This window comes from Apodemus sylvaticus, chromosome 23 (assembly GCF_947179515.1).
Source record: "Apodemus sylvaticus chromosome 23, mApoSyl1.1, whole genome shotgun sequence".
NCBI classification, from domain to species: Eukaryota; Metazoa; Chordata; class Mammalia; order Rodentia; family Muridae; genus Apodemus; species Apodemus sylvaticus.
In genome coordinates, this window is record NC_067494.1 from 56,659,123 (window position 1) to 56,684,013 (window position 24,891).

Here is a 24,891-nt window from a genome sequence, read left to right on the forward strand (position 1 = left end):
TTGAGATCCAATGCACTCTTCTGAGCTCTCCAGGTTGAAGGAATATATAGCACATATGCATACATTCAGCCTAATGTACCAACAATCATGAAAAAAATTGAAAATTAATTTTAATAAAAGACGCAAAATAGTCCTTATTGTATTTTCTATTTCTCTGAAATAGGATGATAGAATTGTAATCAGCAAACTTTTAGGGAATATAACATACACATTTCTGGCCTAGATTCAGGAGTGTAGCCTCATGAAGTATGGGTTGCTATGAAACAGAATCCCAATGTCATATCACAGATGATTAAGTTACAATGAGTAAAACTGTGCTTTTTACAGCTCTCAGTCTTGCTCAACTATAGGCCCTATATCAATCCTGTCTGTAGCTGAGGCTCACATGACTCTACTTTAAAATTCTCAGTTGACATCCTGAGACCTAGGTACAATGCTGAAGTCTTTCTAGAACAAAGACGTACAATATAAAATGCAGATTTATTGGATGAATTAAGAATCACGTTTTTTTCTTTAAACATAAAAGGAGTGTAACATCAGTGAACACAGTCAACATTCCATAGGACACACAGAATCAAATACTTTGTGAACATATTTTATTAAACTATATTCATAACAATAAATAAAAATGCCCCCTAGAGACATAGATGATAAAAGGAATAGTGGCTTTCTCTTACCGTAACATGGATGTGCTTGTGAGGAGATGCAGATGGTAGTATTCTTGTATCTCTTTTCAACATTTTATGTCACATAGTCCTCTTGGGTTTGTTGGCAAACATCTGTTTGTCTCAGGAGAGATAATGCCTAGTGCTCAGTACAGTCAGCTCTCAATATACAGATGTTATTTGGCAGTTATGCCATATGTGCGCACAGATTCAGCCAGGGACTTCACAACCTTAAAATCCAAAGCCTCATGATAACGACTGCCTTGGGGATCCTGAAACACAGGATAGGCCAGAGTTAGTTCCAAGCGAACTTGCCTCCACACTTCTGGACAAAATAATCTAACTTGAGAGGCAGCCTCCGAGGGATTGTAGGGAGGAGGGGCTGTGGCAAGGATGTCCAGGATCATGGGTGGTAGTCCTCTTCTTCCTCTTTTCTTTAACAGAGGACTTCTCCGTTTGCTTAACCAGTCTCTCCAGCTCCTCCCCCAACTCTGAGGCATCACTGCTACTTGTTATGCCCGCCTCTGACTTTACAGATCTCTCTTCTTTAATTTGTTCTAGAGCTGCCTGGCATTCTTCTAAGGCTATACAACATCTTTGATCCTCCAGACATCCTCTAATCAGTTTCCACACAGGCCATACTCCTGCTCTCAAAGTACCTTGTTTTCAGCCAAATCTAAGTCTTTCCCTAACTTTTCCCAACTCGCCACGGTAAGATTTCCTGATATGGCGAACCAGGGGGCGACTAGATCAATCTCACCAAGGAACCTCTCAAGTGTGCTTTTCTTTAATTTCAACCCTTTTGAACTCAGTAGCTCCTGAAGAGCCAAAAAAATTGGGTGCCATTTTTACTTTCACTTTTGCTTAGATCTCACTTCAGCGATTCTTTTATCGCTCCACACTGAGTCTTTACAGCCTCTTATCCCGAAGACTTTTCCCTTTTGTCCCTCCCTACCTGGGAACTTACCAGCTGGCTGCCCAGACTGCAAAAGGTTCTGAGTCGCAAGAGATGGTTCCCCGAACGGGCCACCACTTGCCATGCCTATCTTGACCAGCAAGGAAAGACGCAACACACAAACTCTTCCTTAAGCAGCTTATTCAGGAACCTTGAACAATCTTCTGACCCCGAGGCACTTCCCAAACCCCTTAAATATGCTATAGTGAGCCAATCTACATGAGCCACATGGCAGATGCTCATAGGTTGCAATAAGGCAGAAGCAGACTAGGCGCTCCAGCTCTTCCAAATAAGGACTTGTTTATTAATCAAGCAGCAGGCCTGGCACACAGCCAGGCGCCATCTTTAGGGTGCTCCAAAGCAGCTCCCCACAGTTCTCCCTTTTTTATTTCATTTACAAACGCAACAGGCAAGAGTAGAGGTCCGATCTCTGAAACCATGTTAAGGACCTTGTACCGACTCACAGCAGGGCTCATCACCCTGTGAGGGTCAGACCAGTCCAACATCTTTTTCTCAGAGACGGGATCTGGGATGTCAACCTGTATGCAATCGGACGTGCTCTTCTTGGGTCCGCTAGAAGCTGACCCGGAGTGCAGTGCTTAGCATCCTGAGCGTGCTGATTATTCCTTCATCATGGAGAGCCATACATGAGGGGACTGTCCAGCCTCCATAGCTATGAATGCTTACGCCACCATAGCTGCATGCCGCCTTTGAGCAAACCTCTTTTTGCAAACGCACCATAAGCCCACCAGACAGGCCACTACCAGCATAACTGCCATGATCCAAGATGACAGCTCCTCAGCAACAGACAGATCCACTCGGGTGGAATTCACACGGACAATAGCAAGGCGAAGATCCCTCATGGTGGATTCAAAATCTCTGGACCAACCTCCTATAAGAAATTCAAACAACTGATGAGATAAATTAGCGACATAGGAATAATTATTATATGGAACCGAAGTAATATAAAGGGCTTTCAATTTCCATTCACATCCTAACTGTGCTATTTGCCACAATATATCCACCTGCTCCTGCACTAAATCCACTCTTTGATTTAGAATCATAATAACTCCTTTTAATTGGGAATTAATATTGGTTTGAATATCCAGAGCAGCAGCCACATTAGCTGATAAATTATTCAGGGTTTGCGCTGTTTGTATGGTGGAATGCATGGCTACAGCAGCAGTAGTTGCTCCTACCGCTGCAACTGTGATTGCTGTAACAATTGCAGCTGTAATACCAGCAACTGTGATTGCTGTAACAATTGCAGCTGTAATACCAAAGTCCCTCTTAGATCTAAAAAGCACTAGGTGCTTCCACAGGGACTGGAACATAACAAGGCATGCAGGTAACAGCTGCAAAAGGATACTTTTGGCCATCCCAACATAGAGTATAAAAGCAACTCTCTGGGGAGCAAGACATCCAGGAATTATTTCTCAAGGTAACATTACTTACAATGAATAAGAAGGGTGGCCAAACACATACAGGCACAGAACCAAAAGACATATTTCGTCTTCCTGCAATTAGCTCCATGGATGATTCAAAAATATCAGAGGTGTTCCAGCTAAATGATGCATTGCCTATGCCTCCTCCACCTATCATAGCTAGAGGTGATAGATCTGTACAGGAGCCATTAACTCCACACAATAGCCAATGATCAAAAGGATTTACCACCCCCACTTGATTCGGATTTTGATAAGTCCAATTAAATCCTGCCTGGGTCTCATTATAATAAGTACTCATATAGGGGGAAAAAGGAAAATATCCTTTAATAGCCCACGAGGTCTTCCGAGCTTGACAGCCAGTCCATGGTGGTAGGATATCATCCCTAATGCCTTCACAAAATGGAGCCCATCTTGGCTGCGATGGAACAGTAGTATTACCTTTCTTGCGACTGGCAGGCCACCAACCACTAATCCAGGTACCATTGATACTATTACTCGCTTCACTATGGGCAGATGACCTGATAGGGTCCAACCAAGCTGCTGTTTGATTATACAATAATATACATTTACTTCTATCACTAATATTTTGCACTACTTGAAAGCATAATGTTCCTTCTAACCTAATACTAAAATTACCTTCAACACTATTAATCTCTTTATCTGCCAAAGCAGCTCCCCACAGTACTGTGCACAAGCCATCAAATTTTAAGCATACATGAATGTCCCTCTTAAATTGTTCTCTTCCTTAGCATAAACAATGTTCCATTCACCCTACGTTTTTCTCTCTCCCAGTCTATGTATTGCATAGGGGAAAACTCTGAAGGACTGTGGCAATGTTTCTTTACAATAATATTTTATTTGAGCCGGGCGGTGGTGGCGCACGCCTGTAATCCCAGCACTCTGGGAGGCAGAAGCAGGTGGATTTCTGAGTTCGAGGCCAGCCTGGTCTACAGAGTGAGTTCCAGGACAGCCAGGGCTACACAGAGAAACTCTGTCTCCACAAAACCAAATCCAAAAATCCAAAAAAAAAAAAAAAAAATATATATATGTATATATTTTTTTTTTATTTGACTACCTAAATCTTTATATTCATATTTTATGTTCAATGAATGATACTTTATGCCCCTGAAATTCTGAGTTCAGCATCTGGCCCATGGGACTGGAGTTACACATGATAGTGAGCTGCAATGTGTGTAGAAACAAAAGAAGATTCTACGAACCTCACTATTCTTGAAATGCAATATAATGATTAGTCTCAGGAAAATGATTACAGTCTCAGGCCTTTTTCAAACCTCAGCTGATACCAGGTATACAAATATAGAGTATACCTGCTGCAACAAAACCACTATTCAGGGTTATTACTGGGAACTCATGATTCAAGAACTAGAGTCAGACTCAAATGGCTAGTGTGGCCCTAAGATGGGTGCCTAGCATTAAATAAATTTCATTAGGTATCACTCTAGAATAAAATATCTGGCCCTTTGGGCATGCTTCCTTTCATTCTACCTGGCAGATATAGTACATCTATTTTCCATGTGTGTCCTATTGTCTTGATGTAGAGACAGATTCTATCTCCAAAATATCATGTTTTGCTCAAATTGATAAATCATTAGCAGGTTGAGTGACAGCCATTTTCATCACCATCTAATGTTCACATTGTTCCTGACCTTATATTAATATCGTGTCATATAGTTGTCCAGACATTTAATGGACACTTGGATGGTTTCTTTCTATGACACTCTCCAAGTAGTTTACTGTGATAATGGGGAACAGCAGATGGATGACATGCTGTGGAGTCATTCAAAATTAAAGAGAATTGGAGAGGAAAAGGATGAATTTCTAGAAACAAATAAATATTGATGTTTTATGTCATAAAACTAGGCCAGGCAATGAGCAAGTGCGGATACAGTGTTTCTACTAAAAATGTCTGAGGACTGGACAGACTCAGCAATGAATTCTCCAGTTTGTTCAGAAAAAGATGTAATAATGCTGCACTGAGAATACTACATGTAAAGCTGGCTTTACCTTGATATAAAAAGCAGATGAGAAAACAAAAACATTTGAAAAAAAATCATAGACCAGTTGCAAGGATGTACACTGACAAAGAGATTCTCTCTAATAGATCGAGAAAGGGCACGTAAGTTGATTTTATGCCAAGGATACAAAACTGTTTCAGCACCCACATACCAAATAATTTATGGCACAAAATACGTAAAAATCAGTGACAGAAGCCACACAGGCGTGTCAATTTATCCATGAAAGACATGGGGCAAAATAGCTTTGACTCATTAGTGCACTTGCCTCTGTTCTTTCGAGTTCATGCAGCCCCTAATACAGTTTATATTTAATTCTTACATTGAGAAATCCTATTAATATATTCTTGAACTTGTGTTTTCAGAGTTCCTTCACACAGTTTTAAGAGATGTCCAGAAGGTCACAGCATTTACAATTTTGCAGAGGAACATTAAACATATTCTCGCCTCTTGGACTCATGATGTTTCTAACTATCATGGGATCATTAAAGTTTGTAGGGAGAATATGCCCCATAACAGTGGCAGAGAGCACATTTCCCAAAGGAGGAGCATGCAATAAATTATACACAAGCCCCATGCATCCAGCACTTGCCAGCACTTGTGGAGGGGCATGTGTTCCAGGGACAGGAAGCCATGTCACACCATCCCTTCCAAGGCCATGCAGGACTCAGGAATGTAAGTCTGTGCATGTCATACACACAGAGCCTACAGCAGGCCAAAGAGGGCTACAAGCTGATATATGGATAAATATAAAGTCCCAGGCAGGTATTGCCACGGTGGCCCAGTGAAAGTCTGAAAAATGATCATTTACAGACAGAGGCGAAAGAAAAAATGTCTCCTGGAAATAATGGACCTCCCCGTATATTTAGAAGCAGATGAATCTCACTTGGCAATTTCTTAAACTCTCCTATTTGCTTATAGCTGAGACATGGCCTAACCAAGCAAATATAGATATGTTAGAATCCATCTTATAACAAAAAATTCTGCTTTGCTTCAACCATTTATGTTATTATGGTAAAAAAGTCATTCCAGAAATTCCAGTCACAGGTTCTAGTCTACTACCTTTCAGCGCAGATGGTTTTCCAAATAATAGCCCAGACATTAGTGAGAAAGTTAACTATGAACAGCACAAAAAACCAGTAAGGCCTAATAGGCCTCCAGAAAGTCATCCTATACAACAGTAGAAGATGCCCAGTCTTCTCAAACTTCAAGCAGTATTCCCCATCACAGTCAAATCAAAATAAGTCACCCTGGCCTAGTAGTGCAAGCCTTTAATCCTCGCACTTGAGAGGCTGTGGCAAAGGATCTTTGAAATCAAGACAAGCCTGGTCTACACAGAGTTGAACAGACAGGACTACATAGAGAAGGCATCTTAAAAAACAAAAACAACAAACAAACAAACAAACAAACCCACCAAGTCCCCAATCATAGTAAAAATCAATGTTGAAAAATTGTGTTCTACAAAAATTGGAAACACTGACATCAACAGTAGACAGAAAACAGCAAAATACATAAAAGACATGTGAATACTGACTCACTGCTAGTATGTTCTTATTAAAACATGTGAAGGAATATAAAAGGATGTATGTAAGATTTTAAATACCCAAATCCTACAATCATTTTAAATATAAAACAGAGAAAAATTTCCTAAATTTATAAGATTATAAGAAACGACAGCCGGGCGGTGGTGGCGCACGCCTGTAATCCCAGCACTCTGGGAGGCAGAGGCAGGCGGATTTCTGAGTTCGAGGCCTGGTCTACAGAGTGAGTTCCAGGACAGCCAGGGCTATACAGAGAAACCCTACCTCGAAAAAACCAAAAAAAAAAAAAAAAAGGAAACTACAATGAATTAAGAAATTATGAGAGAAGGACCAAACAGAGGAGTGATTTCAAAATATACTAAAATTAGAGCAGCGTAAAACATTGAGAGTTGACATGAAGAGAGACAACAGGGGATATCAATCTGAAGACAATATAAATGGAATTTAATATGCTGCAAAGATATTAAGCAAATGTTACCAGAATCTTGCTGCAGTACTTTATGAAATGGAGAAATTAACCTGAGAGAGAGAGAGAGAGAGAGAGAGAGAGAGAGAGAGAGAGTGAGAGAGTGAAGGAACTTCAAAATGCTCCAAAATTCTAAAATCAGGAAACCCAAGAGGCACCAATTGCTCTAACTAAATGTGACATTAAAATTATAATAATGAAAACATTTAATATTGGTGTGAAGACATGTTCAGGGATGTGAATGGGAGAGGGGCATCCTCACTTGCGTGCGAAGGCAGATAAGACATTATGTGCCTCTGAGTAGAGTCTTCTAATACCTACAGTAGAAATATTCTGATATTATTTCAGTGGAATTCTCTAGAAATGTTTTGAATGAAATAAAATCTGGAAAAACCAGCTGAATATCCTGTTTCTAGGTAATATCCCTTGAGCCCTTCCCTTCCCCTCCCTCAGTCCTCTAACATGCCTGGATCCATGACTGCCATCTCCTCACTCTGTACCATCCAGGGCTCTTTGTTCTCTTTTCTCATGGGTGAGAAGATCTGGCTGAGGATTGTAAGTACGACACTTGCCTAGGAGAAAAGATTCTTCAAAAAGCACCCTGTAATTTTCCATGGAATGAAAATGCATGATGCTAACATCCACAAAAGGGATAAACCTGAAGGAAAGAAAGAATATCGCAAAAAAGAAAAGGTTTTGTTTCCTCTAAAGATTTCATTTTACTCTGAGATGGGAGACTCATTCTCACACAGCTCATACACTTGCAGTCTTTTTCCCCAGGAAACCTGAGGAGGAGCAAGGGGGAGTGCTGTTCACCTGCTGACTGCAGTTCTGCAGCAGGAAGTCTCTGTAAAAAGTCCTGAGGGCGAGGGTCTAGCCTTTCCCACTCCTCCAAGAAATTCAGTCATAGAACACATTGTCAACAAAATATGAAATAAAAAACCACAGCTATCCTGATGTCCAGAGTAAGAATGCTTTTCTTGAACCAAGAAGATATTTTTCTGATGTCACAGGTGAATGACCATAATTACTTTAAAAAATGCTCTCTAATTATGTTTAATCCATAGTAAACTTTCTAATTATAAAAATAGTGTGGCCTGATAAACTCTCACAGCAATGCTGGGCTTGCCTGGACCTAAGGTGTAAAATAAGAACTAAGCATATGAAGACATATTTATGAGTGCTATATTTAAATCCCAAACTGCATATACCTCAGATAGAAAATTAATGGGCAATAAAGAGTTTGCTAAGTAAATGCTAGTATTTACAAGTATAACTATAACTCTAGATAAAGTATATTTTCCTTTCCAGCTAAACCTATACTAGCTCCTCCTGTGATTATTATTCACAAACCTCTCTGGGGATGTCTAGTCCCCAGAGGCAAGGGACACTTTCTTGAATAAGCAAGTGGTAAAACAGAGTTAGAAGGCACAGATGAATTTAAATTCCAGGAGTTTTGTAATTGCCACAATGTCAAAGAGATAAAGCACATGCTGTGCCACAATGTCAAACAACAGATACGGCACATGCGGTGCCAGATTATTTTATGAGTTATGACTGAATATTCTAGCAACTATAAAATGTGCCAGGGTGGCCCAGTGAAAGTCTGAAAAATGATAATTTACAGACAGAGGCGAAAGAAAAAATGTCTCCTGGGAATAATGGACAGAGGCGAAAGAAAAAATGTCTCCTGGGAATAATGGACCTCCCCGTATATTTAGAAGGAGATAAATCTCACTTGGCAATTTCTTAAACTCTCCTATTTGCTTATAGCTGAGACATGGCCTAACCAAGCAAATATAGATATGTTAGAATCTATCTTATAACAAAGAATTCTGCTTTACTTCAACCATTTATGTTATTATGGTAAAAAAGACATTCCAGAAATTCTAGTCACAGGTTCTAGTCTACTACCTTTCAGGGCAGATAGCTTCCAAACAATAGCCCAGACTACGGATATTTACATCTGAAAAATCTTTGAGGTCCCAGTCAGAAAGATGAGTATTTGGGCAAGGTAGAATTTACATTTGAATTGGTTCCCTAGCTACCTCCCCCCACAAGTTAATCTAGTTCTTCCGGTTGACCCTTGATTTTGCTTGCAGACAGGCTATCTCAGACCCACCTGAATAGCAAGGGAAGCTTTATGAGGAATTGTCCTTTTGTGTTACAAGCCTCACGCAGTGAGCCCTTAAGGAAAACAACTTTTCTTAGCTTAATCAGGTGTGATTCAGGGATTCTGGATACAGTTTATACTTACTAACTCAGAGAGACTAAATTGAGTCACAGAGAGAGAGAGAGGGAGAGAATGTCAGAGAGGCAGACAGAGAGACAGTAGATACTTTTGATTTACAGAGAGGCAATAGATTCTCTCTACCTGAGAGAGACACTCGGAGGAGGAATGAGTTAGTTAATTCATCAAGCTGTAGCCAGTTAGCTTTACCAGGCTAGAGGCTAGAGACTGCTACCAGAGCTAACCATTAGAGCTGATCGCCCATGGCCCCAAGCATGGCACAGAGAAGAATGTAACCGGCAGACTAGGCAAAAGGACTCTTAAAAGACAGTGCGAGCAAGACAGCTTCTCAAGTTCTACAATGTCGCCATTTTCGCCAGGAGGGTAGGCACGAGAACCATCCTTCAGCTCCTGAGCCGGCGGGACATAGAGACCAAGATAAAGAAGCAGTTTAGCCACATGGGCCCTGGACTTTGGGTAAACACCCTATATTACCCGAAAAAGCCTAGCTAGCCTTTTACAAATGTATATGATGCTTAATTCGAGATGTTAACTTGACTGGACTTTGAGAGATGCCCGAGAAATACACTCAGATTTTAAACCACCTCTGTGGTCATGTCAGTTTGTCATGTTTCCGCCGGACCTATGTCTTCCTGGATCGAGGAGCCCTGGTTCCCCGTGGCAGACCTGCACTCGGTCTGTAATAAGGTATAAGGAATAGAACCTGAAAACTGGACGAACAAATGGCTGTAACTACTGAGCTGTATCTCCTGCTCTCAACTGTGCCTAATTACCTGCTATCGAGACCTAAATCAAAGCACAGTGAGACAAACTTCATGGAGCACCAAGGACCTTTCCTTAGCGGGCCAGACTAAGTGCCAGATCGGGAAAGACAATCAAAGAAGTGAGGCAACAAAGGCAAACTGAAAAGTTTGGCAACAAGAGATACTGGTTAGGATGGATACTTGTCCACAATTATGTACCCCAGGGCTGAAAAAGGTGAAAACTAGTCAATCTTAAGTAGTGTGTACAAAGGTGTTAGGAAGATCATGTAGAAATCAATGAAACAGATGTAAAGATAACAATCATTCAACACAACAAACTTTTCTGTGCAAAGATTAAAGTACTGACAAAGCATTGCTAACCTGCTCTAAACTAATAGAGTAATGATGCAAGATATTTCCTATCCATTCACAATGAGGCAGTGAGAGGCCAATGATTGCAGGAGAGGAGGGGGAGCTAAGGGAAGTGAGGGGAAGAGAGAGGTCTGGGCAGAGAGGCTGCAAGAGCAGAGCATAGAGAAGGAGACCCGGATATCCAGACGGCTTCAGACGTGTTTCTGGTGTTCTGAGAGGTTAGAAATATTGGGATAAAAACTTTATCATTGTAAATTGGCATTATGTAATTGGGAGTTTCATATACATAAATATACTTGGATAACTATTCAAGTTTAAGAGTCATGCATGCTTTACCAGATATTTGGAAGGAGTGGGTGCTGGGCAGGAGAGTGGGATCCGCCAGGACTTGGAGCAGGGGCATGGTGGGGCGGTACTATATTTTAATTATTTCCCACTATAGAGTAACTCTGTATGTATAAAAAATAGACATAAAAAAACGGGGCACTGCAATGTATGGCAATGATGTCAGCATTACATTATGCAGTGTTGGGGAAAGTCATACACAAATAAATCAGAATTGAAGAAATGTGAGTTCTTAGAAAAAGTGAAAAAATCAATCTCCTGTATTACAAAACTACAGCATGCATCAAGCAATTGTTTAGATTGAAACAAGAAGCTTCCTCTAACAGTGACTAAGGACTGGACAGATTAGCATGGAATTCTCCTTTTTTAGAAAAACCTAACACTGTCAAAAGAAGAATGTCAAAGGAGAATATTCCCTAAACCGTAAAGAAGAACACTAGAAATAAATCACACAAAGCAGGCTTTACCTCAATGTCAAAAGCAGGGCAGCTCAAACAACTATTTGCAAAAACAATACATAGACCAGTTGTCAGGACGTACACTGACACAGAGATTGTCTCTAAATTCCATGGAAATGGAAGGAAAGCTAGGTTTACACCAGAATGTAAGACTCTTTCCACACCTACAAACTAATGAATGTGAGAAACACAACATGTAGAAGCAGTGAGGGAAGAAAAATGATCATGTTAACAGACGCATGAAAGCCCTGTGGTAAGTAAGACAAGACACGTGCTGAGTATAAAAATCCTAAGACTGTGAGAACAGAAGGAACACGCCTCAGAATAATAACGACAAAGAGAAGCACAGCTAAAGAAAAAGGTACAATAAAGGGCAATTGGAACTCCTCTCCTCTAATCCGGACTAACTCAACACCGTGTTACCAGTGAGTTCACATTCAAGGACAGAGGGAAATTTCAAGGGGTCAATATAGCAGAGTCTGAGAGCAAGTGGACTTTCTTGAGAAAAAATGACTCAGATCAAACCATTCATACTGTGTACAAATATCTTGGACTCCCTGGTGGCAGCCTTCATAGTGTTAAACACAACTATGCAGACTGGGGCAAGAAGCAGAGTTATCAGTGTCCATACCCAGATTTAGATCCCATGTGCTTCAATCCCAATCAGTCAGGCAAGGCATACTCACTGGTGTCATACTGTCAGGACTATTCTGTGAGTAAAAGAAGGCTTTCTGGTTCATTCTGAGGGTATCTCCAGAGATAAAACAAAAATAAAGACCAAGAAAAAAACAAAACAAACAGGTATAGAGGGAACATGGCAAAAAGCTAAGGGTAAGGAATGTGACAGGACTTAGAAGAAAATCTGATGTATTCTATGACATTTGTAGCTAGTGTGCTGTTACTTTCAGTTGGGGTCAAGGAAACTTCGTTTCAATGGGCAACAGTTTTTTCAGAGATTCAAAACAAATCAATCACTGAGAGAAACTGACTGCTTACTGTAAAGCCTAATATGAGAAATCTATGTTACCATATCTACAATTTTTTTCAGTGAAATTTTCCTGAATCATTAATACAACCTGACAAAATGAAATTCATGTTCTCTTTCTATTATTACTTGAGGCCCATCTCATCCCTTGTTCAATCCCTCTAACATATCTGGATCCCCCTCTTTACCACCCAGAGCTCTTAGATGATTAACAGATGAGAATTTTGCCCCAACCTATAGTATATATAGTAACAGTAAAAACAGTGTGACTTGATACAATCTCAGAGCATGCATATGCACTCACTATTCCAGTCTCTGAGGTGCAATATTAAGCACTAACCATAAGAAATAACATTTCTCAGTATTCTGATGTGGTATTTGCATCCTGGAATGCATATAAATCTCAGAAAATTAACTGCAGAAAAAAGTTTTCTTAGTAAAGGTTAATGTTTACAACTATACCTTTAAAGCTTGCTAAAATATACCTCCAGATGCAATCAAATCTACAGTAGCTACTTACGTGATGATTATCCGAAAATCTCTCTGGGGATGCCACATCACCTGGGGGAAAGGCCACTCCCTTGAATAGGCAAACTGGAAAAGAACAGAGTTAGAAATATTAGATGGAGATAAACTCTAGGATCTTTGCAAATGCCACAATGTCCCAGAGAACCATGTTTTCAGACAATAGGTAAGGCAAATCCTCTAGCACATAATCCTCCTGTGACTATCCTCAAAATCATAACATGCATGAAAACATCAGGCTAAATCTAGTTCACATGATCTATAAACTTCTAACAGAGTTAAGATAGCTGCAGCAGAATTTTAGACTCTTGAGTTCTGATGAGCTGTACCAAAGAACTAATTATTCCTTAGTTCTGATGAGCTGTACCAAAGAACTAATTATTCCTTTGGCCCTGTTATTGCCTATTTTGCATCATTTCACTTCCTCTGCCCTTGGAAGTTCCAGAGTTGCCTCCATGGCAGCTGTGTCTCTGACCCCTGCCTTGTTCAATGGTGACTTTCCTAGGCCACCCATTGGTGTTATGTGAACATGCTCACTTTACCATGTGACTCAAGGTTATGATAAAACTTCACCAGCATAGCTGATCTAATTTCGAAACCTCTCACATGAAATGTCATTGCACAACCAATTCCAGCTGTGCCTACAGGTAAAAACACTGTAGATTATTAACACAGCTCAAATCCTAGCCTGAGTGAAAGGCATTACACCACTACTGGAAATATCACAGGCAATTCAGAGATGTGGTTCACACATGTAAAGATAAATAGATCCATTACTTTAAAAAATGTGAATAAGGAAATACGAAGAAGCATTATGGGATTGTGACTGAGTTAATGCAGCTGAGGATGATGTGGTGAATTTGATCAAACACATGACGCATTAATAAAAGAAATTCTCCAAATGATAAAAACCAGTGCATATCACTGACTTGACATTTATTTCTTCAGTTTGGTCATTGGTACTCATTTATCCAGGCTCCACACTTAATTCTCATGCTAGCAGACACCTCCAAATTCTTTCCTGTACTGTTAACTTGGATCATTATAAAGTACCTCAAGCTTGTTTACTGTTTCTTTTTCTTAAGATTTATGTAATTTAATTTGATGTGTATGGGTGTTTACCTGGAGGTAAGCGTGTGTTTCTTACATGCAGTGCCTGCAGTGGCCATAAGAGGCCAATACATCCTTCAGAATCTGAGTTACAGAAGACTGTCACCATGAATGGCTTGGAACTGATCGTGGACACTGCAAGAACAACATGTGCTCTTAAATGCTGGGGTAAGTCTACAGCTCTTAGTTCATTGTTCCTTAATTAGGTATTGTGGAGGGAGACTTAAATCAATAAACAGTAATTCATAGATTACTTTTTTAAAGTATAATCCTGAGTGCCAGCTCATAAAAGACACAGTGACACAAAAATTTGACAATAATAGGCACTGGTTTCTAATAGACATATATCCATAATATCTAAGAAAGGATTTTTCCCCTACTCCTGACTAAAAAAGTGAATCCCCAATTAAGAGAACTAGAGCTGAATAGGGAACACTGTAATGTATGGCAATGACATCAGTGATACCTGATGGAGTGCTGTGGGAAGTGACACAGACACAGACACACACACACACACACACACACAGAGAGAGAGAGAGAGAGAGAGAGAGAGAGAGAACTGAAGACAAGGACGAGCTCTTAGAAACAACTAAACAATCTTTAAGTTACAAACCTACAAAAGGCATTAGGCATGGTAAGACTGATGGAGGAAGGATTTGCTCTAAAAATGTTTGAGGAACAGACAGATTCAACACAGAATTCTCCTTTTCTTCAGACAAATCTTATACTAATAACACAAGAAGACTATCAGGCCCAGGTAACCAGCACCTGATTAGGGACCAGGTTGGAAAGATGGATTTTCTTGTCACTCAGGATTGGATCTTTGTTTTGGAGCAGTTTTCCCTAGACCCAACAACTGGTTCCAACATGGATCCCCTAATCACTTTCAATACAGGTGCTTTCTCTTTCTTAGTTACTTTTGTTTGGTACACCCAGCATTTTTCTTTTCCCTGTCACTCTCCTGGTACCTGAGATTAACCCTGTCCTGCAGAGAAAAGTCCTTCCACTCTATCAGGCTTCCTGCCACACAGTTCCAGCTTTCGGGCTACTCTGAACCCACTCTACACAGCATCCCATCACACTTGCTACCAGCCTACACCTGAAATGGATTGAGTAGGAAGCTGCTGCACCTAATATTTGAACCCCTCAGATAAAAGATAGGCAGCTGAAGTTCTTAGCTTGGAATACAAGCCTCCTGAACTAAAAACCACACAGCAAAAGACAACCAAAATTCTAAATTGTGATTTCTTTGTTTCCATTCCTAAAACAAAATACTAACTATAAGACAAGATGTATTAGAATCAAATCATAACCATGGCAGTATCCCCTAAAAAGAACAACTTAAGTGATATACAAAATTCAAACCTCAGAGTCATGAACAACGTATCTGCAAGCAAAATGATTGATGGGCACAAAACCATGAGCACACAGCTGAAGGAAGTAGGGACAATGCAGGATAGGAAAACTGACTAGAAGGAAATAGGTAAAAACACTGGAAAAAAAAAAAAAACCAAACTGAGATGAAGCCAGATAAGAAAAATACAGAGATATGGAAAGAAACAGAATATCAGGTTCAAAAACAAGGTAGAAGAGCAGAAAGATTCAAAGAAAATGATTAAATAAAATAAAATGTTCCATGCAAATAGCACTAGTTGAAGTTAAAATTGCAAGTCCAGCTGCACTTTTCTCCAGTTGTATGAAATACCTTAAATTTCTGACAGAGTAACTTATATTACTACAAGTCAAATATCTGTTAGCAATATTGAGTTGGGGGAAGATATTTCAGAAACTCAGGAATTTGATAGGATATAGGTGTCTCAAGAAGTCAGTGGTAGGGGCTGGTAAGATGGCTCAGCAGTGAAGAACACTAACTGCTCTTCAGAAGGACCCGAGTTCAAATCCCAGCAACCACATGCTGGCTCACAACCATCCATAATGAGATATGATGCCCTCTTCTGGTTTGTAAGATAGCTTCAGTGTACTTACAAACAACAATAAATAAATATTTGGGCTGGAATGAGCAGAGGTCCTGAGTTCAATTTCCAACAACCATCTATACAGCTACAGTGTACTCATATACATAAAAAAAAAAAAATCTTAAAAAAAAAGAAAGAAATCAGTGGTTTCTCAGGCCACTGCCCGCAGCCTAAAGGTGAATTCATCCTGCCTTGTACGACTTTCACCACTAGATGGTGATATTGTGGTTGTGCAAAGTCAGAAACAAGTTTGTCTTCTTGGAAGCACACTAAATTTGCTCTAATAGGAAGGACAGAAAGTCCACTGTTAAATCTCAAAGTTTTGGTAGAAGCTTGTGGCTGTCTAAGATGACAAAATAGTATATTTTGTCACATCCTTAAAGAATTCAGTTACATAATGGTTATAACACATGGCAAGTGAATATTGAATTAAAAATGGGTCAAGACAGAAGAAACTAATGGAGAGATCTCTTTCTAGCACATGAGCAGCACAACTGAAAACTCTCTCACAAACAAAATAATCATATCCAAGAGAAGTAGACAGTAAGAAATTATAAAATGCAGGGCTGAAACTGATAAAACAGACACGTAGAGTATGAATCAGTGAAGACAAAAAATTGGTTCTGTAACAAAAATCAACAAGATACATCAAGGAAATCCAGAGAATGATAAGACATACTTTAAAAATCCCTTTTCCAACAAAATGGAAACATCTAAATGAAATGGATAACAAAAGGTATGAGAGTAACTGTGACCTCATAGAATGGATTAGGCAGTGTTCCTTCTGTATCTATTATTGTGGAATAATTTAACGAGTATTGGCATCAGCTCTTCTTTGAAGGCCAGGTAGAATTCTGCACTAAAACCATCTGGCCTTAGGCTCCCCGACCCCCTCCCCGCTGACAGGATTTGAAAATTGCTTCTATTTCCTTAGGAGTTATGGTACTGTTTAGATAGTTTACCTGATCTTTATTTAATTTTGGTATGTGCTATCTATCTAGAATATCATCCATTTCATCTACATTTTCCAGTTTTGTAGTAAGAGTATTTCATCAGATTCTGTTGTCTCCCTTTCCACTACTGATTCCATTAACAAGACCTTTGTCTTGTTAGGGTTAGGGTTAGGGTTAGGGTTAGGGTTAGGGATAACCAGAAAGATGGGGATACCAACCCACCTCCAAAATTCTTCCTGTCTAAAAGAAGAGCATGAACAAAATCGGAGCAGAGAATGAATGAATGGCGGACCGATGACCGGCCCAACATGGGATCCAACCCATGGGCAGGCACTAAACCCTGACACTATTACTCTTGCTATGTTGTGCTTTAGACAGGAGCCTAGCATGGCCAGCAGCTGACTGAGACAGATGAAGATTCTCACAGTCAAGCACTGGACTGAGGTCGAAGACCCCTATGGAAGAGTTAGGGGAAGGACTGAAAGAACTAAAGGGGATGGCAACTCCATAAGAAGAAATCCGTGTCAATAAAACTAGACCACTGGGAGCTCCCAGAGACCAAGCCATCAACTAAAGCGCTTACACTGGCTGGTGGTCTGAGGCCCCAGGCACATATGTAACAGGAGTGCCTTGTCTGGCATCACTCAGAGGACTGGCCTAATTCTGTAGAGACAGACATGATGCCTCAGGGACAGGAGGAGGGTAAAACATTGGGATGTAAATAAATTAATAATAAAACATAGTTTGAAAAGGTAGCATAATGAAATATGCAGGCAAATGCATGGAACTAGAAAAAAAATCATCCTGAGTGAGATATCTCAGACCTCGAAAGAATACTATGTATTCACTTAGAAGTGGATATTAAGTTCTTAAGGCTGGCTAGGAACTGGAGGGTGAGGTAAGGAGCAAAAGAGGAGATAGGATTGAGGGAGTCAATCTGGGACAAATAGTTGGAACTGAGGGGCAACCTCTTAACTCCCAAAGACTGGAGACATATATGCCAATCTACTCTCTCTGGTCCTCTGTTGTACAGTGGGTAACACTGTTCCGAGATGACTGTCACATACAAGCTAGGAAAAATGAATTACAATTACATATTCAACAAATAGGCGTACAACAAGCCCCTCACCCCATTCAATTAGTAAACTGAAATTATGACCGCTGTTCAGCCAGGGTGACTTCTCCATAGAGATTCACAAGCCTTACTCCTTGCTGGCTGCTATAAGGCCTGGAACCATTTGGGCCCCTTGTCCACAGGGCTTGGAGAGACCAGTTCACTGACATTCCTAAAACAAAAACCAACTGAGACTGTCCTGGATTTTATACTAAGGGTGCTAGCCAGTTTAGACATGTCTTAGTCAGGGTTTCTATTCCTGTACAACATCATGACCAAGAAGCAAGTTGGAGAAAGGGTTTATTCAGTTTACACTTCTGCATTGCTGTTCATCACAAAAGGAAGTCAGGACTGGAACTCAAGCAGGTCAGGAAGCAGGAACTGATACAGAGGCCATGGAGAGATGTTCCTTACTGGCTTGCTTCCCCTGGCTTGCTCAGCCTGCTCTCTCATAGAACCCAAGACTACCAGCCCAGGGATGAAACCACCCACATGGGGCCCTTCCCCCTTGATCACTAATTGAGAAACTGCCTCACAGTTGGATCTCATGGAGGTACTTCCCGAACTGAAACTCCTTTCTCTGTGATAACTCTAGCCTGTGTCAAGTTGACACACAAAACCAGCCAGTACAACTGGAAAAATAACAGACATTACAGCCAAAGCAATGCTTCTAACAAAAAAATTTATCTAGGAAATAGGTAAGCCAAAACAAATATATGAAAAGAAAAACCACAGAGCAGGTGCCATGATTTACAGACACGAGAGTCTCTTAAGCTATACTGAAATGGAAGGAAAGCGGAGTTCACAAGACTGTTTCAACATTTCCAAACTAATCCATGTCAGAGATCAAGATGTAGACGTAGTGGGAGAAGAACAATGACTATGAAAATAGATACATGAAAGCCCTGTGGTAAAATATGACATTTGCTCAGTACAACAGCTCCAAAGAATGTGAGGACAGAAGGAACATATCTCAGAAAAATAAAGACAAAGAGACAAAAAGCTAAAACAAAAAGTACAAAAAAGGGAAACTGCAATTATTCTCTCTAACTAACTCAACACAGTAAGTACATCAATTAGTCCACAATTAAGAAAAAAAAAAAGCCAAGGAAGATCATGGACCTTAGAAGGGAATTCAATACTGACTTTTCCTACATGTTCTAATGTCTTGATTTATACCCATAGCCATAGCCTGCTTTTAATCTGGATTAAAGAAACCTTATTTTCTATGAGCAACAGTCATTTCAGAGTCTCAAAACTAACCAAATACTGAGAATAACCCACTCCTTCCTGTGCAGCCTATAACTGGAAATCTACATTACCACATGTAATGATTCTCAGTGAAACTGTCTAGACTCTTTAATTAAAGAGAAACTGACAAATGCAATTTCATGCCATACCCTCTTCCTACTATCACCTGACAACCACACCATACCTTGTTCAATCCCTCAAACATACCTGGATCCTTTGCTACAATCTCCTCTGTCTTCATCACCCAGGGCTCTTGGTTCTCATTCACAGGTGAGCTGATTGGCTGAGCAGTGGGAGACCTGTATATGGGAAGAAATTCTTCAGAAAGCACCTGGAACTTTTCATGGAACAAAAATGAAAGATGCTCACACCTGCCTAAAGGACAGACATAAAAAAAAGAGAAAATATGACAAACGTCTCTTTTATTATAAGGATTTCACTTTATTCTATGAGATGTGAGACTCGTTCCCACATAGAGTTCACACTCAGAGTTGTTTTTCTCTGAACTCTGAGGAAGAGCATGGAAGACTGCAAGAACTATTCTGACCTACAGAATTCAGACTGTTGCACTCCACCAAAGTGAGGTCTCTGAAAAAGGTCCTGACTACAGGGTCTAGGCATTTCCAATCCTGCAAGAAGTCCATAGTCAACAAATCATGAAATGAAAATAAAGCGGTTTGGCCACGTGTGCATGGGCACAGTGCTTTCTTTTACTAATATAAGTGAGCAATCATATTTATTCAAAAAGTAATCTCTAATTTTGTGTTAATACTGGATTTTCTAACTAATAAAATGAGATTAGCAAGATGTAATTCTCTCACCACATGCATACCAGGCTGGCCAAGACTTTATTAGGTCTCAAAGAAACTCCAGATAAACTGCTACCTCAGGTGCCCATTAACATATGACATTCGGCATATTTTTCTTTACTGTGAAATCAGCCAATGGTAAACAGATTAGAATATATTAAAAGCAGATTTATTGGGAAGCTGGCCTTGGTTGAGTTCACTGGCCCCAATGACTGATGCCAGGGGAGGCCAGAGCGCAACATACCTCAATTATATAGGGAAGAGCCCCTAGTGGAAGAGCAATCCAGTCCCTGGACTGGAAATTTCAGTGTTGAGGGCAGGGTCTCTCAGGCAGGAAGAACCTGGAGGTCAGGTCTGCTTTGATATGTAAAATATGCACCTCAGTCCATAGTCCTGGGGCAAACCGAAATATCAAAGTGGACAACTTTGACTAGGTGCTTTCTTGGCTCCTGCTTCCTTTCTTGCCCCCTGCTCTCTCTTCCCTTCTCTTCCTTTGTCCAACTCCTCTCTCTTTCCATTCACATCCTGGTTCAGTCTGGACCCTCACTCTCTGAGTCACTCAAATCTGCACTGGTTCCTCTTATTACTAGTATCTACAAAACTTCCTGAGGATCCCTATTTTCCTGTAAAAGGCCACTCTTGCATAGGCAAATAGTGAATGGGGGAGTTAAAATGCAAAGAAGAATTTTAATTCAAGTTTTGTAACTACTGTAGTAAAGACAAATCCTTCTGCAAACTACACCTACTGCAAATGCCCTAAGATATAATGTTGGAAACTACTAGTTAGCATTCCTTCTAGGCTCTACTCCACAGTTACCTGGCAATAGCCAGGTAGGCCTGGCTTACTATATAAAGGGCTGTTTGCCCTCTCCTTACTTTCTTATTCTAACTCTTCTCTTCCTGAACCCTGTTCTCCCTCTCTCCATGTGTGCATGGCTGGCCTCTTCTCCCTTCTCCCCCTCCACCCCACACTCCCTGCTCACCTCTCCTTCCCATGTCCTAAATAAACTCTACTCTATACTATACCTGTCATATGGCTCCATACTGTACCTGCTGTATGGATATACCTCAGGGGGAAGGGAGGCCTCAGTATGGGCCTGCTGAGGGCTAAGGAACCCCTCTACCTCAACATACCTCCTAATAAACATATCCTTGGCTCTTTCTCTTTTTTCATAAAACACAAAAACTCTAGCAACCATAAGACAAGTGAAAAATCACGTTAAATCCTGAGACAGAATCTCAAGCTTCTTGACAATGACAAGACATCCCCAATAGAACTGTGAGAGCTGAGAGCTGCTTCCTTACGAGTAGCAGTTGAAGACACAGCCCTGCTTCTCCTCTGACCTGGGAGGTTCCAGGACCACCCAGCTGTGGATCTTGCTGCAGCTCAGCTGTGTGCTGACTCTCCTCCCACAGCCAGGAAACTGCATCTTTTAATAGTTTGGGAGTTTCCAGACAGAACCAGTCCTGGGTAAAATGTCTGCAGTTAGGGAACATATGGCTTACCCAGGGAGTAAAGGGAATGGTGGATTTTCCTGTCACTCTGGCCTGGACCTTTGGAGCAGCTCTCTTAGTCCTGCACAACACAACCCTATTCCAGAAGTTCTAAACTTTTTCAGGCTGGGCTTTCTCTTCCTTAATTACCTTTGTGGAGTCCATCCAATTACTTTCTGTTCCCCTTCCCTCTCCTATCCCAGCCCCTTGCAGACCCTTCAGTCCCACAGAGATTCAGGCAGCCAGCCCCGCCCCCCACACTTTTCTCTGCATGTTTTCTGAGAGCCCAGACCTCAACTGGATCTGGTAGGACACTGTCTCCCAATATGTGAGCCTCATAGGGAAGTCTATAGAAATCAGTGACCTCTCAATCTAACCCTAGTGCAGAATTCATCCTGTGCTGTCGCTTTCATTACTAGATGCTGATATTGGGATAGTGCTGCCTTGGCAAGAAAACTGTCTACTGGGGAGCACGCTAAAGGCGCTCTAACATGCAGAACAGAAAATCCCTTTTGAAACTCAGTACTTTATGGAGAAGCTTGTGGTTGTCTAAGATGCAGAAATAAACAGTGTATTTGGTTCAGTCTTAAGGAATTCATTTATACCATACTCACAAACAAATGGAAAGTGAACAACTCTATATCATTAAATATAGATTAAGACAGAAATAAGAAAGAAACTAAACCTGCACAGATGTTATATTAGCAACTGAGCAGGAAAGGGAAACTCTCAAACACAAAAAGGTAATCACACCCAAGAGGAGTAGAGAGCAAGGAATAATCAAAGTCAGGGCTGAAATCAATAGAGACACAGAGAAAAAGACAAGAAATCAAAGAAAAAATTCATTAAAAAAAAATGAACAAAATAGAACAAAGCTTATCCAAAGTAACTATAAGGATGAGAGAAAAATGTATAAATTAACAAAGTCAGACAGAACAATGGGGACATAACAAAAGACATAATCCAGAGAATCATAAAACATTAAAAACCTCTACTCTACCAAATTTTAAAAATCTAAAAGAAACATATAGGTTAATCAATAGGTATCACATCTTAAAGTAAAAACCAACATCAGATAATCAAACAGACCTATTTAACCCCTAGTGAAATAGAAGCAGTCATTAAAAGTCTGCCATCCAGATGGAATTGGCCCAGAATTCTATGACTTTCAAAGAACAGTTAAAATTAGAACTCCAAATATTCCAAAAGAAACAGAAGGAACAATTACTTTTATGAGGCCACAATTACTGATACCCAAACCACATAAAGATGCAACTAAAAAGGAGTATTTTAGGAATACCCCCTAAGTACATACTTGAAAAAATTCTCATACAAGTATTTGCAAAGATAATTTAAGAACACGTCAGTACATCAACCATAACCAAGCAGGATTTGTCTCAGAGATGAAGGGATAGTTGAACATACAAAAATCAGTAAATATGGGGCTGAAGAGATGGCGCAATGCTCTTCCAAATCCCAGCAACCACATGGTGGCTCACAACCATCCATAATGAGATCTGACACCCTCTTCTCATGTGTCCGAAGACAGTTATAAAAATTATATATCAGTAGATATAATCTACCACATAAAACTGTAAAAAAATTATCATTTTATTACCTGCACAAAGGCCTGTGACAAAATCCAACAACATTTCACCATAAAAGTCTTGTAGAGTTAAAATATACAAAAGAAATACCTAAATATATCTAAGGCCGGTTACAGCAAGCCTAGAGCCAAGATCAAATTAAATGAAGAGAAATTGAAAGCAATTCCACTGAAATCAGCAACAAACCAGGCTGTTCATTCTCTCCATATCTATTTTATAATAGTACTTGAATTCTTAGCAAGAACAAGAAAACAGCTCAAGGAGATCAAGAAGGTAAACCTTAGATTACCAAGGAAGAAGTCAAACTCTTATTTGCAAAGGATATGACTGTATATAGATATACATATCCTGAGAAATTCCACCAGGGAACTGACACAACTGAAAAAAATTTCCCCCCAAAATAGCTCAATACAAAATTAATGCACAGACACCGATAGCCTTCTTATATAAAAATGACAAATGAATTTTAACAGGAAAACTCAGGAAACAATACCTGAAATAATATAACATATGTTGATGGCAAGCTTTGTAGATATTAGTCATCTGAGGAACCAGTACACATCTGACTGAATCAGAAAATATACATTATAAAGCACCAAAGTTATGACTGTAAACATTAACATCACCTTCCCTATTTTCAAGTTTTCTTAAAAACTACAGTATAAACAGTTCACACAACTGCAGAGTTTTTTCCCCAGGAACTCTGAGTAGGAGCAAGGAAGACTACAAGAAAACTCTTCTGACACACAGAATCCAGACTGCTGCACTTCTCCAAAAGGTCTCTGAAAAAAAAAAGCCCTGACAAATGGATTTTAAAAACAAAAATCAGGAAAACAATACTTTTATAATACTCTCAAATAATATAACATATGTTGATGGCAAGCAAGTGAAAGACTTGTATAATAAAAACTTCAAGTCTATGAAGAAACGAAAGACGATATTAGAAGACAGACAGATCTCCCATGCTCATGGATCAAGAGGAAAAAGACATTAAAAACGCCATTCTATCAAAAGCAATCTACATATTTAAGGCATGTGGCATTCAAATTCCAACACAAGTCTTCACGGTTTTAAACGGCTAACTTCAATTTTATATAAATAAGGGAAAATTGCTAAAACAATCATTAAAAATACAAAGCTCTCTGGGGATGCCTATTCCCCAGGCCATAGGCCACTCTCCTGAGTAGGCGAATGATGGGGCAAGGGAGTCAAGAAAGCATGGATGAATTGAAGTTCGAGAAGCTTTCTAACTGCTGCAACAAAGAGAACCACGTGTGGAAAGCACAGGTACTGCGAATGCCCCCACAACACTATTTTCGGACAGTATTCTGCTAAACATAAGATAAATGAGAAAAAAACCGCCACGATGCACTCAGTTCACACGATCTCAAGCTTCCCGACAAAGATGAAAATCCACGACAGAATTGTGAGAGCGGCTACGGAAGAGGCCCCGCTCCGCTCCCGCCGTTCCCAGCCCGCAGCGGCTCTGACCTGGAAGGTTCCAGGGTCGCCGGGCTGCGGTCCCCGCCGCTGCGCTGCTGACGCTCACGGGCCAGCACAGGACACCGCATCCGGGGCACTTGACGGATTTCGGAAAGCACCAGGCCAGGGCAGCTCGCGGGCGGTGAGAGTAGACACACGCGGCTCCAACAGGTACCCAGCGGAGTGACGGGTTTCCCAGGCTAGGATCGCAGGAGCAGCTCTCCTAGACCCGCCCCCAGCGCGGCACGGTTCCGGTCACGTGACCGCCCGAACCCCCTGGGGCCCGCGCGCGCACTTCCTTAATTGCTCCT

General features: G+C 40.5%; 4 protein-coding genes across 11 annotated transcripts in view; 2 read left to right on the forward strand and 2 right to left on the reverse strand.

Moving 5' to 3' along the window:
- LOC127673904 (zinc finger protein 501-like) overlaps positions 1–24,891 on the forward strand; it is a 210,918-nt gene that overhangs the window by 168,459 nt on the left and 17,568 nt on the right. The gene's annotated exons all lie outside the window — the stretch shown is intronic.
- LOC127673894 (zinc finger protein 420-like) overlaps positions 1–24,891 on the forward strand; it is a 261,819-nt gene that overhangs the window by 168,258 nt on the left and 68,670 nt on the right. The gene's annotated exons all lie outside the window — the stretch shown is intronic.
- Positions 1–24,891, reverse strand: part of LOC127673908 (zinc finger protein 420-like) — a 75,817-nt gene that overhangs the window by 2,803 nt on the left and 48,123 nt on the right. The window lies entirely within an intron of this gene.
- Positions 944–24,885, reverse strand: LOC127673907 (uncharacterized). Of its 3 annotated transcripts, none has more exons than XM_052169686.1 (5): positions 24,590–24,885; positions 19,396–19,487; positions 13,907–14,029; positions 12,722–12,853; positions 944–2,512 (listed from the first exon to the last, which is right to left on the reverse strand). In XM_052169686.1, exons 1-5 carry the CDS (start codon positions 24,667–24,669, stop codon positions 2,304–2,306), a joined length of 636 nt encoding a protein of 211 aa, XP_052025646.1. In that variant the 5' UTR covers positions 24,670–24,885; the 3' UTR covers positions 944–2,303. The 3 variants fall into 3 exon arrangements, with proteins under 3 accessions (XP_052025646.1, XP_052025649.1, XP_052025648.1); XM_052169689.1 differs by having other exon boundaries at positions 2,395–2,512; positions 12,780–12,853; positions 24,590–24,882; XM_052169688.1 differs by having other exon boundaries at positions 2,443–2,512; positions 12,745–12,853; positions 24,590–24,884.